Source organism: Molothrus aeneus, chromosome Z (genome assembly GCF_037042795.1).
Source record: "Molothrus aeneus isolate 106 chromosome Z, BPBGC_Maene_1.0, whole genome shotgun sequence".
Classification (NCBI taxonomy): domain Eukaryota; kingdom Metazoa; phylum Chordata; class Aves; order Passeriformes; family Icteridae; genus Molothrus; species Molothrus aeneus.
The window spans coordinates 71,439,751-71,453,304 of NC_089680.1; the positions used below are offsets into that span (position 1 = coordinate 71,439,751).

Consider the following 13,554-nt stretch of genomic DNA (forward strand, 5'->3'; position numbering starts at 1 on the left):
AATGGAGGCTTTGATTTTACTATTCAGGTTTGTAAGAAAACCTCAGTCTAAATAGCAGTGCTGCCCACAGATTATTTTTTCCAAGAAAATCAATAGCATTGCCAACTCCCTTTCATATTCCAGGAGAGTCATTGTTCATTTCCAGCCAGGAGTCTTTTTTACCATAACTTTTTGGATGTCACCTTTGAAAAAAATTCTTTTGATTTTTTTTATGTCAAGTGCAATTCACCTACCTTCTTGTTACCTTTGAAATGACCCTTATTGTGTACTCTGTGCTGGCAGCTAAGCATTTACTGTGAAAAAGCCCCCCAAATTTCCATATAAAGTTGATCAAAACATTAAAGGAAGATAAATTTTAGATAATATTTAATAAACATATGCACTTTAAAATGTTTAAATAGCTTTTTGCATTACTGTGACTTATGATCTGCAGATGTTGGAGTTGAGTAAGAAGAATAATATTTACATATGCATAAATTTCAGATTTGTGCTCTGAACCCAAGGACAGTTATGAGTATTGCCAGCCCTTTCATACTCACATGGAAAGTTTGTCAAGGAAAGCCCTGATCTCCCTTTCTTTGGAAGGTCTGGGCAATGCTGTCATTTATGCAGAATCAGTGGGAGAACTGGGCATGCCTTGCTCCTCCAGTCCTGATGGTCCCTTTGTAGGAATCCGTGAAATACCATGGAATTTCCCCTTGCAGGAAGATGAAGCTTGACTAGACTTTAATTTATCAAGACATGAAGATTTCGCATTGCAAAGGGGAAAATTCAGAGGGTTCCATTAAAAATCTCTTCAGTGATCAACTAGCAGGTTCTGCAACAAGCAGCCAAAAAGAATTTCAGATGTTTGGATACCACTGGGTGTTAGCAGAAACTATGGGGAAATTTGCCACCTCTCAGTCATAATAAAGACAGTTGTTCCTCCATCTTGTTTCCTGTTGGAGTAACTTTTAGCAAGGTGAATTCAACCTCAGGTTTTTGCCAGGACAGACTGAATGTGTCCACCCTGGAGGTTCCCTGACATAGAGTGCAGTCTCTTGGGCTTTCACTCACTGTGATGATTTTTCTTTCAGGAGAAAGTGAAGTTCCTGGTAATGCTGGCAGCATTTACTTCTTCCCAGCGTTCAGGTCCCGTGCATTAGATTATTAATTTAATAATGCTGCTGTATGAAATGGATTTTTCAGACAACAACAACAACAACAACAACAACAACAACAACAACAACAATAATAATAATAATAATAATAATAATAATAATAATAAATAATATGTTTGCTGACCTTGAGTCTGCAAGTGAGGTGATAGAAGTTGAACTTACTTATTTTTTCATCTATTCCTTAATATTTCCTAAATCTTGCTTAGGGGAGGGAGGTTCTGTAAAAAGTCCAATGAAAGACAAATTTGCTTTGTAAGGGAGTGTAACACATTGATTATTAGGTCTTGTTCTTTAATTGGCAGGGGCTGTGAAGGCCTGTCTCAGACACCTCCCTTTACTCACTCCTGATTTTGATGAACATGCTTAATGTTTTCAGAATTTGTTTTTAGTAATAGAAATATCAATCTTCTAAGTAGCTTCTAGTTAAAAATGCTTGTTTCCAGACGCACTTCCTTATTAGGATACAGTTGTGTGGTTTTTTTAAGTAAAAAAGATGGAAGATAATTCACTGTTCCTTCCTGCTAAATCTTCCTGTTGCTCACAAACATGAAATACAGTATTTGAGATAATGTGCTTTTCCCTTCTGCAGGCTGGGTGCAGAAGACTGGTGCTGCACCCCTGCTGGATTTCTCACAGGAACTGTATTCTGGCATTGGGAGCTTTCATTTAAAATTTCAGTCTCTGCTTTCCTATGAAAGAAAACTCAATTTTTAATGTTCTTCTGGATAGCTTGCAATGGACATTCCAACATGTGTAGTTACCTTTTTACTTTTCTTCATGCCTCGCTTTTTCTCTTTCATGTTGCCTGGGAAGAGGTGAAATTTTTAAGGGCAGGCAGACAAAATTCAGTTAGAAATTGGATCCTTGCATGTGTACGACAGGATTTTAATGTTTTGTCCTGAGTGACAGTAGGTGGTATTTGGGATGTTAAACGCTGTGTTTCAGGTTTTTAGCTAGTGGGTGTTAGACACAGAGGACATGTGGCAGACTGGCTATCTATTCCATGTCTGCTTAAAGCAGGCTTTTTTACACCTTCATCTGGATCATTTGTTTGGCCAGAGGAACAGGAAGAAAACTAAAACAGATGGATACTGAGCCAAGATTAGAAATCTCAATGTTGCAACTCCTTGTCTCAGGCTCCTGTGAACTAGACTTTTTAAATTACAGGTAGAATTAGAATTTTTGGAAGGAATTAATGGAAAAAAAAATCCAAGAACCGAAATTTGAATAGTTGAATGGTTCCATTTGAGAATGCAAAATATACACTTTTATGACAAAATAGAAATGTTGCAGCATAGCTAAATACTGAAGTCCATGGTGTGATTTTTTTTCTTGAGGCCAGGAAAAAAAAATATTCCTCATTAAATTTGATTATATTAACAACTTGAATTGTTGATAAAAGTTGTCATTCTTCAGGTCACTGTGCATATTGAATATAATTTTTGAAGTTAAAAAACAAAACTGTACAACACATGTGCTGAAGATCACCTCATTTCACCAAAGCAGTTACCCTTTCTGGAGTAACAGATGATTTGTAACATGTTCAACATGTGTTCTTTCTGGCAAAATTATTCCATCAGCAGTGCTGGCAAAGGAACAAATGAAGAACCACCTAAGAAGACAAGCAAACCCATATGGGAAAGATGACTGATTCATAAGTGGGGGTTTTTAAGGTCTGATCAACCATTATAATAATATAATCTGACTGGCTGGGCGAAACAAATCCACAGCTTCACTTGAAGCTACAAAGTATCTTCAAAATTGCATCTATTTTTATTGCATTTGCTTCCCACATGTAAAATTTACTGTGTGACTACAGATCTTTGTGTAAGCAGCTGAACTTTGCCATTAACATGAACATGCTTGCCTTCACTTTGTATTTTAAAATCCTGTAGTATAGAAGAATTTTCCTCGTAGTATAGAAGAGCAGCCACTAATCAGTCTCTTTACCTTTGGATTTCATGCTGGATAAACTGAAGAAGTAAAGATTTTTAAAATGGGTGCACTTTTTAAGAATAACGTGTTAAATTACAGTAAAATTTTAAAATACTAGTAGTATTATAAAATGTATATCTGAACAGACATGCAGCAGGCTTATGCTGATAAACATTGCTTGGTTACAGAATCTGCATTACAGAATCTAATATTAATATTAGATTAGTGCATATTCTGTTCATTAGGGCATGGGTAGGCACCTATGCATCGGTAGTTTCCAGAGCATGTATTTCTATTTGATAGGACACAGTAAGCAATAGGTGTATTGGCATTACTCCTTCTTGTACCTGACTCATTCATATTCTCTTGAACAAACATGCTTTGGTGTCTGGTTATATTCTCTAATCTCTCTACTATTCACACTTTGTAATCTGAACTTTCATTGCTAGTTTTGGCAGAGTTTACACAATCATTTTGTGTCTTATTGGAAGGTAGTGGAACTCAGATACAATTCACAACTCTGGTTTGAGTTTCAAGGTTAATTTCCTCTGATTGAATTCCAAGCTTCTTAATGCAGATTATCTTTGGCCAGGATATTCCTGTGGGTCACCAGCCATCACACAGAGAAATATATGGTTTGAACTTCTACTCCTACTCTGATTCCTTCCTGATATCCAAAGATTGGTGCTACAAAAAGTTGTCTTGGAGAATTGCTGCTGTAAAAATACAGTACTGCCAGCAGCACTACTTATTTCCTGAATAGGAATTGCTAGGTGAGCTGGGATTGCTAAGGAATTCAGACCTGCTGAATGCAAGTGTTGGGAATTTGAAGATGTGTGGTAAGTCATTATTTGATTTCACTGTAGAGGGCATTCACCCATGGAGAGCTGAACTCTCAGTGTGTGGAGCAAGGACAGGATTTTCTTTTTATCATGTATTTATTTTACTAGAAGTGCCATTTTTGTGGCTTGATGGTCACAGGAGAAGCTCAGGGTGTTACTTTGAGGAATGTTTTGTATTGATAATTAAGAAATAGTAAAGTTCACAGGCCTTACTGAGTATGTAAGATCTTTTAATCTTTTATCATCAGTCATTTCTGTACTTGTGTACTTGGTTAACTTTATTTAAAGTGAATAAGCCCAGTTGAAATTGACTACCAGTGTGCATCAATAACTGCAGAAGTCTTTCCTAGACTGGTACCTGAGTGACCCTTACCAAAGAGAGGGAGCAGAACATTTATTTCGGTTTGAACTTTGATTTTAAGAGCCTGGGAAGCTTTGTATAGCATCTCATTGGGAAGACCATTTCTTTGCTTTCCAAAGATGTCAAAGCTCTTATTTTTTCAGGGTGAAAGTACCAAGTTATAAAAAGCAAAGGTTATCCCTTTTGCATATTGGTTGTGGGACCAGCTGCACCCTAATGATGAAAGTGTGTGGAAGACGGTGTCTTATCCACCTGTTGGTGCTGGAGCCTGCTTTTGATAGGACAAAAAAGAAAGAGGAACAGCAGCTTGAGCAGCCATAACCTTGCTGTTGGGCCTTTCTTCACGTGACTGATTCTGAGTAAAAACTTTGCGTTTTCTTCTTTTTTTCACCCCTCACTCTTTGTAGGTGTTCCCATAAGGATGTGAAATCTGGCTTAGAGCAACAAGCTGTTTCTTATTTATTCCTAGAGAATTTCAGTTAATTGTTGACCCTAGTTGGCGTTGACTCATAACTTAAAAAACCTCTCTTTATACAGGTTCAGTGTTAATGAACTAATTTTTCACAGGAATTCTGCTAGAAGTATATTTTCTATGCTTTATTCAGTGTACTGCATACAGCTTGGATTGGTTGTGTTGTCTCATGGCTTCCTTCTGAAAATAAGTGGTGGTTTGCCAATCAGTTCCTCTGTCGGTAGCACAATTTTGCAACAGGAATTCCAGCTGTAATGATGATTCTGTGACTCTCTCTGGCATGCATCTTGATCAGTGTGGAGTGAAAAAAATGTGTGGTTGCTGTGGCCTGTAGCTCCCTCCTATAAATCACGATGAAGTAGCCTAGAAGCAAGAAAACCAGTTTCCAGTCCTTGTTTGCTTAATCTCGTCTTCTCTTTTTATTTGCTTGCTTGTTTGTTTGTAAAATTCTCTTGCTTACTGCGGATTTTACTGGATACATTGTCAATGCTCAAGAGCAATTTTGTGTCCAGCTGCCTTTCATTTAGTTGTATCTTTTTGAAAGAAATGAATTGAATTGTAACCTCGTGAAAGTCACTACCTTCAATGGAATGTGTCATGCAACTTCTGTAAGCAGCAATATAGCTTAAATTTCCATGGAATTTTCTTAATATATAATGATTTTCTTAATATATAAATTTTCTTAATATTTCCATGGAATTTTCTTAATGTATTCTTATATTTCTTTTCTTGATTCAAAACCAATTCCTTCTACAGCCACAAGTACAGTGCCTCGTGTAATAAAGCGAGCTTTCCTTTTTTTTTTCCCCTCCCCCAGATTACAGGACAGGCCCGTGTTTCACCCAGGTGAGCAAGCAGATGTGCCAGGGCCAGCTGACAGGCATTGTGTGCACCAAGTCTCTGTGCTGTGCCACCGTGGGACGGGCCTGGGGCCACCCCTGTGAGATGTGCCCTGCCCAGCCCCAGCCCTGCCGCCGTGGCTTCATCCCAAATATCCGCAGTGGGGCCTGCCAAGGTGAGCTCTGGCTGGAATTCTCCGCGTGACAACCCTCACCTCTGACAGTCACCCTGGAAACCTTGCAGTAAGGTCACTGTTTTCCTTGTGTTGTGTGTGGCCTGTGTTTTGGGATGGAACCCAGGTGTGCTTTGCTGCCTCCAGATTTTGGCTGCTGGACGTAGAGAACAAAGCTTAAGTGCCTGGAAAAATTGATTATTAATCAATACTAAGGAGAAATACTGGATGTTGTTTTTCCTTCTGTGTCAGAGCTAGGCCTCTGCCTGCGTGCAGCAGTTTGTGTTTTGCCATTCATCTTGAAGTGATTAATATGTTTTAGACACTCTTTTCATAGCAGTGTCAGGAGCAGAAACAGTGCACCACGGAAGGGGTGCATGTTGCAATCTCCAAGTCAAGCTCCATTGTATGATTTGGCCACATACAAAGGGTCCTTGAAGCTGCTCTGCCAGGCTGGCCCTGGCATAGCTTCTGGGGCTTCATTTCAATTATGTGAGAGATCAGTGGTGCTCTTTGGCACCCATGCCCACAATAATTGTGTTTTCCTTTTCTGGCAGTATATTCCCTGTGGCAAATAGTTTTGAGTTACCCGTTTGACCACGTTGCTAAATTCCCCTGGGGAGCATAGAAACAATGTGGTAGTCTACTTTGTGTGATGGGTAAACAAAGGAATTTTGAACAGCCGTAACTTTTGCTACATTTTTGACATATAATTGCTAAATAGGAAGCTTGGATTGTATTTATGTCGGCTGGGCTTAGCACACTGTGTTACAAGGTGATGGCAAGGCGTAGATGAGAAATGCTTGGCCTTTCTCTGGGGAAAAGGGAGAGACAGAATTTCTTCATTTCACAGAATCTTTGCCTTGCAGCAGTTGAGACATTTCCTTCTGAGCTCTGGGTACTGGTTACTCCTCCCTCTTCACAGACCTGAGCTCTGTGCTGTGAGCAGGTTGGTAGCGCCATGTCCGCTCTGTTATGAATTACCAGCCCACTTTGATGCAGGAAGGGGCTGGATGTGGCACTTTGTGCCTTTCCAAACTCCACATTTCAGTGCAGAGTCTGTTGAAATGAGATCACAGAATATCAGAATGGCTGGGGTTGGAAGGGGCCTCTGGACATCATCCAGTCCAACCCCCTGCCAGGGCAGAGTCAGCCAGAGCAGGTGACACAGCAGTGTGTCCACGTGGGGTTGAAATGCCTCCAGACCTCCCTGGGCAGCCTCTTCTGGTGCTCTGCCATCCTCAGTAGAAAGCTCAGAAGAAACCAAATGTTTTCTCTGAGGGTTTTAGAAGCAAACAGAGGGATCTGTCCTGTTTTTTTAGTGCTTTTCTTTCTGTTGAGGACATCAGATTTGCAGAGACTTTGATATAGGGAACACAAACCTCTTTGGTATTCAGTGAAACTACCTTTGTCATGTATCAGGGAGACCAGGCTCACTCAGTCCACACTTCATATGTTTGGCATTTTTGAAGTGATTGCTTACATCAGTAGATAGCTGGGTTTGGGAGTTGGTATGAACAACTCAGAATCAGTGGAACTTGCAAGTTTTGCTGTTGGAAAATGAGTCATGATTTCAGTATGTGCTAGAGATCTGAATTTGACAGGATGTAACTCCCAAGTAGGAAGTTGCTCCTATTCTGCAAAGGATTTGCAGGATTCGATCTTAAATAGGTCTTCAGGACCTTTTGAGGCTTAATTATGTTTTCTGGGTAATGTTCTTCTATTAGTAGATTACTACTACATTGTAGTAGTACTGTTACTTCATTATTACCTCGAACAGGTTTAAAAAAAATTTAAGAGAAGCAAAACCAATCCAAAATTCAAATTGTTTGGTTGTGTTCCTTTTTTTTTTTAATTTTATTTTTCCCCCCTGGAAGTTTCTATTCAGTCATGCCTTAAAAAGGGATTTAACTGTTCAGACATCCCTCATTCCAAGAATTCAGGCAGGAGGAACTTCAGTGTTGTGCTTGATTGAGCTTTATTGCCACTGCTGCCTGGCCTTGGGAGAAGCATAATGGCAGAAATCCTGTGCTGGATGTTCTCTCAGTTCCTGCCTGCATTCCTCAAAAGTCCCATTTCCCACTTGCACCCTTTCCCTGCAGACAGTTTATTTTTTGCTCTAAGGAGAGAAGAGTGGTCACGGCTGAGTAGATTTTGAAAATAGGAAGGTTCTTCTTCCTGCCTCTGCTGCTGACATGGTTATGTGCATATATCCATGACAGGAGATGAAATCCAAGAGAATCTGTTCTGTAGTAGGATGTTAAAATGTTAAAGGCACTGAGGTGAACTGGGCAAGAGAGAGAACAACAGGGGAAGGTTCAAAGTTGTAATCTGGTGCTTGGTATTAATGTGTCTGAGTGACTGAAAATATTGACAATGTTGTCTAGGGTCACGTCCTGCTGATGTGAAAATAATTACTAAAACAGGGAAAAAATAGCATGGTATTATTTCTGTTGTGTGCAGTATTTCTGCTTTCTAGGATGCAGAGGAGGAACCAACAGTTTCCCACTGTATTCATGACCAATTCACTTTTTATTCCCACATGCCAGATCAATTACAAGGAAACTCCCCATACATATGGAAACTCCCCAGGTAGAACTAAAGAGAGAGTTTTTTTTTAATTTGGATAAATTTTTTCACCACTATAATAAAAAACTCTCCAAAATTTGTGTCTGACATCTCAGTGGATTTATTTTTCCTGAGCTTTTTTGGTTTATCAGAGTTTTTTTAGAAACAGCCCACAGACAGAAAGGGAAGGTGCATGTTTAAAGTTAGCTGTGCAAATCCCACAGGCATTTTGCAGAGAAGAGTCTGCAAGAAGCACAAAATCTTTTTTCCCTCACCAAATATTAGACTATGAACATATAGAAAAATTCTGCTTAATCTGTAACATATTGAACTTTTCTATGTAGAACTGTATCTGCAGAGTTATTAATCAAATTTGCTGTTTATGGTTAAAAGTTTCTTATGTTAATGTGGTTGAGGTTTAAAAGTGTGAATAAGTGGATAATTAATAATGCTGGAACTTCTGTGTGGTTTAGCCTAACTGTCAAAGATTCTCAAAAATAAAAACAACTTCATTTCAATTTGCTTGTATTTTGAGAAAAAAAAAATCCTAAAACAGCATTTAGGAAGCAATTGATAAAATACACCCTTTTAATAAAATACGTTTTTTCTTCTTGACTTTTCTCAGTCCCAAAACACCAATAATGTATTAAAACAAACTTAGGTTTTCAGCAAAAAGTAATACTGACAAAAAAAACCCCATCAGTCTTCTAGCATTAAGTTAGGAAAACAGTTGAATCTGCTTGCTTTCTTAACAATTAAATACGATGTAAGTGTGCTTAAATATGATGCATTGCATCATTGGGATTGGCTCTTCAGGCTTCAGCAAAGCTCAACATCTATTTTCCATCTTAAAAGAGCTGAAAGAAATTAATGTAATTGATAGAGATTAAAATTTAGTTCACCTCAGGCCTCCAGTGATATTTTCCTGTTTCTGGGAGGTGTTTATTGCCTGCTGCTGCTGCCATTAATTCACTATTCCTTGACACCTTCAGCTTCTAAGAGTGTACATCACACACACAATGGATTTTAACAACTGATCTGCTGACACAGGGAACTTAATTTCAGTGTTAATAAGTGACAAAAGGCACAGGCACACTGTGTGTGATAAATGCATTTTGAGGCCCCAGGGTCAGAAGACAAACACCACATGTTTTACTCAGTAGGGAGCTACAGGGTGGGCTGTGTATCAATAAATGCTGGAACCATCTTCTCTCTAGATGTTGCTAGGCCATGTCAGGGTTCACAGAATAATTGGGGTTGGAAGGAACCTCTGGAGAGGAACCAGTCCAGCCCCTCACTCCTTAAAATACTTATGGCATGAAATGTTTGATTTCCAAGTAAACAGGCAGCAGGCACTGGTTATTTAGAGGAAAAAAAAAAACCTCACAAGTTAAAAAAAAAATTAAAAAATTAAGAAATTCTATGCCTTTGATAAAGTCCTTAATCCATTTGCAGCCTTAGCTGTTGCATTTTGGACATGGTAGTATGCTGTCTAAATCAGCATGGACTCAGGAGCTGAATGCAAACTTCTCAGCAAATGTATTTAAACCTAAGTCCAATGGTTACCAAAAAAAACCCCCAAATCTGCAAAAAGTGCTTTCCTTCTTCCTGAGATATGAGAAATTATACTTGCTTAAATGAAAAAGCAGGTGACTGGGCAAGGCAAATACCATAGGTTTATCTATAGCACGAGCACCAGGAGGAATAAAAAACTGAAGAAGCACTATAATCCACAAACTCAGGTGGAATTTCAGTGCCTTATAAGGGCTTTGATCATCCACCTGAAAAAGAGTTCATATTCTTGCCAGATGTTATCGGGGGGCACCACACAGAAGATTCCTGAAACATTTGGATAGTAACTCCATGGTACAGGTACTAAGGAAGCCAACCAGGAAAAATCTCCTATTGGATAGTTTTGTGTAAAAAGGTACAGAAACATGGGGTGGTTTATGTGAAACCAAATTAGAGCTGGGAAGAAAAAAAGAAAACAAAAACACAAAACCAGCAACAACAATACAAAACCAAACAAAAAAAAAAAGAAACAAAAAAAAAAACCCAAAAAAAACCCCAAAAAAAAACCCAACAAAATTTGAAGTGGAAGTAGAACTTTCTGAAATGCAACAGGAAGCTACTGAAAGTAACTTATGTATATCTTTTGTCAGGTAATCAGATCTGGGTCTGTTTTTTTTGCGTTTGCAGATGTTGATGAGTGCCAGGCTATCCCTGGAGTCTGCCAAGGAGGAAACTGCATTAATTCAGTAGGTTCATATGAGTGCAAGTGTCCTGTGGGCCACAAACAGAATGAGGCAACTCAAAAATGTGATGGTAAGTGATTCTGTAGGAGAACATACCTAAAAAGGGGTTTTGCAGAGCATTAGAGCACTTTGGTAATGAACATTATTAAGCAGTTGAATAGTTGTGGTGTCTGATCTGGGCATAGCATCACTGAACTGTGCTTTTTTATTTATTTGCAGCATCCCATCTTTTCTACTTGGCTGTTCCTATTTTGCATTAGATATTTTTTTCTGTCTGACTTTTGTGGGTAAAGACAGCGTTTATTTCCTTTGAAAATTTAGGCACTTGATAAAAACTCTTGTGTGTGAGTACCAAATAACTGCTGCTGAGTTACTAGGATTTTCTTTGTTTTCTAAAAGATATATTCTAGATTAGGTAGATATTTTTAGTGTCGGGACTACAGAGTGAAGGCAAATATGGCAGTTTTGATGAGTCTGGTAAGTGAAAAATACCAAGGAAATGCCCTTCTCTTTTAGATTAAAAAATAAGCAGACCACCTTTAATAAGTATAGTTTAATAAACATAGACCATATTTACTCAGAAAATGTGTTGATGTAATTAAGAGCAGCAATTCCATATAATTTAAAACAATGTGAAAGAAAATTGTTGGGTTTTTGTGAGTTTGCTGAAGACTTAGTTGATTTCAGTGACTTTTTCATGCCTCTGAAAGGAATCAGAACTCTCAGACTTCATCATAACCAGCGGGTGATTTCACATTTAAGTTGTGATGATAAGAGGATTTTGTTCTTAAAGGCTTTGACTTGTTTGCTGGCAGTTTAATTGTGGTACCAAATTACATTTTGCTCAATATTCAGTTACAAACAAATATATTGTTTGTTGCCAATTTTGGACATATCCTCAGAGGTTTTTTGAGTTGCCTAGAGTACAACACTCACAGAAAAATTAATATAGTCAGTTTAAAAATCATGTCTTTTCAGTGAAAATGTTCCTTCTGGTGTTGTTGCAAGTAATACCCAAGTAAATTTTTTTTTAAAATCCAAAGGTATTTCTTTCTGGTCCCGCCCTTCACATTCTTCTGTTTTTCTATGGTTTGTTTTTTTTTTTTTTTGTGTTGACTAGTTTTAATTTTTACTCAGCGCCTGGAAGGGGAGGGGGCAGGCAGGTATGTAGGTGCTCGTGGTTGAAAAGGAACAGCAAAAGTCAGAAGGTCTCTGAAAACTTTAAAAATTGTATTAGGAAATTACACATTTGGCATGGAAATTGGAATGTTTGTCCCCGGCCTCCAGGTATCAGAGATGGGGTTTGGATTTTGAAGTAAAGGGTGGGGTGAAGAGGGAGGAAGGAAGGGAGAGAGAAAGAGAAAAAGAAGGCAAAAAGGAAAGAAAGAGGGAAAAAAAGTTCCTTGCATTGGCTTTCTACACAAATTAGTACAAGAGGTCCTTTATTGGTCTAGTCCTTGATTTTTACCCACAGAATCTGAACCTGTTTGTGGCTGTTTCTCAGAGGCAGCTCTTGTCTATCTATCCATGCCTATAACCCATTCTTTTTTGTTAGAAGTGCACTTGTTTTTTTGATTCTCTTAACTGTGGTCCTTTTGATGCCAAAGGATGTATTCAGAGACATGTTTCCTTTCTTCTGAAAACAGTACTTTGAGCATTCTTTGGATTCTGTTTTAACAATCTAAATGTTTAAAAATGCTATTTTCCTTGATAGTTTCCACTTGAAAAGGTGAATGTATTTTTAACATAGATCATCTTAAAAAGCTGTGGCGCTTATGGGACTGTGCATAATCATCTGCTGTCTGATTTTGCTGTTACTTCATGGTTTGCTAATAATCAACAGCTCTTCATTTCCTGTTGGCAGCCTGCTGCAGAACAGGTCATGTGTTCTGGCTTTTCTGTCTTTTGAGCCCTGCCACTTGTGTCCGTGGCAAAAGTTAAGTACTTGTCATCCCTCGTCACAGCTTCCCTAGTCAGGTAATTCCCCACAGGGAATTAGGCAAATAACCTCCTTCTCCTCACCGTTTGTTCCATCTTTTTTGGGGAAGAAAGACATTGTGAAGCTTCACAGCCAAGGAGGTAATGCCAAAGTTATAGCAGGATAACACCACGCTTACATTACTCTAATGATGGAGCAGGGAATGAAAGATAAGCCATGGTTCCATTTTGGCTTTTTTACTTGTATGCTTAATTAAATATTTGTAACCTCTCAGGGTTAAATTTATAGGAAAATACCATAGCCAGTCCTTCAAACAAGTGCACTTTCAGTTGGTAGAGCTGGTAATTTGAATGAAGTAGCATTATTTATATATATCTAGGAATCTGTGGGCGTGGGTTGGGCCATTGGGAATGATGTAAGGAACTGATGTCATGTGAGTTAGCAGAACCTGTGTACAGAGAAATCATTTAGTAGAAACTGCATTATTTTAATGAGTTTTTTTGTCACAAACATGGTTTAGAAGTGATGTGGTATGGAGTATTCTGCTCACTCCTTTCCCTCCTTTAGATGTGGAAAAGCAGATCAGATGTTACTGGCTGCAAGGGACAAAATCCAAGTTGGAGTCAGTAACAGCCAAGGCTCCAGTGTTCACAGGCTGGAGCCTTGCCATGATTATTTAGACCTTCTTTACTGTAACAGCAGTTCTCCTGCCTAAGAAGGAGAGATTTGAGGTCCCCTGTATACCCTCTGCCCCTGAGCATCCTGAGGTATTTTGTGTTTTAGGGTTTTTTTTTTTCTCCTGTTGCTTTTCCTGGAAACAACAGCACTTGTTAGAAAAAGTAGGAATGTCCATGTTGTGCTTTTTGTACCCCTAATAGCTGAAAAAAATTGGGAAAGACCATTATAGGGATTGTACCAAATTCCAGATATCCAGTCCACCAATGTGATGTCTTAGCTACACAAAAGAAAACCCTAAACCCTCCACTTTTTTGTTTTGTTTTGCCTTAAAA

The 13,554-nt window shown here is 38.6% G+C and overlaps 1 protein-coding gene across 2 annotated transcripts in view; it reads left to right on the top strand.

Moving 5' to 3' along the window:
• FBN2 (fibrillin 2) overlaps positions 1–13,554 on the top strand; it is a 123,011-nt gene that overhangs the window by 17,276 nt on the left and 92,181 nt on the right. For both annotated transcript variants that reach the window (XM_066568754.1, XM_066568753.1), the window contains exons 6-7: positions 5,588–5,785; positions 10,550–10,675. In XM_066568754.1, the coding sequence (XP_066424851.1) occupies positions 5,588–5,785; positions 10,550–10,675 (324 nt within the window). The remainder of the gene's footprint in view (positions 1–5,587; positions 5,786–10,549; positions 10,676–13,554) is intronic.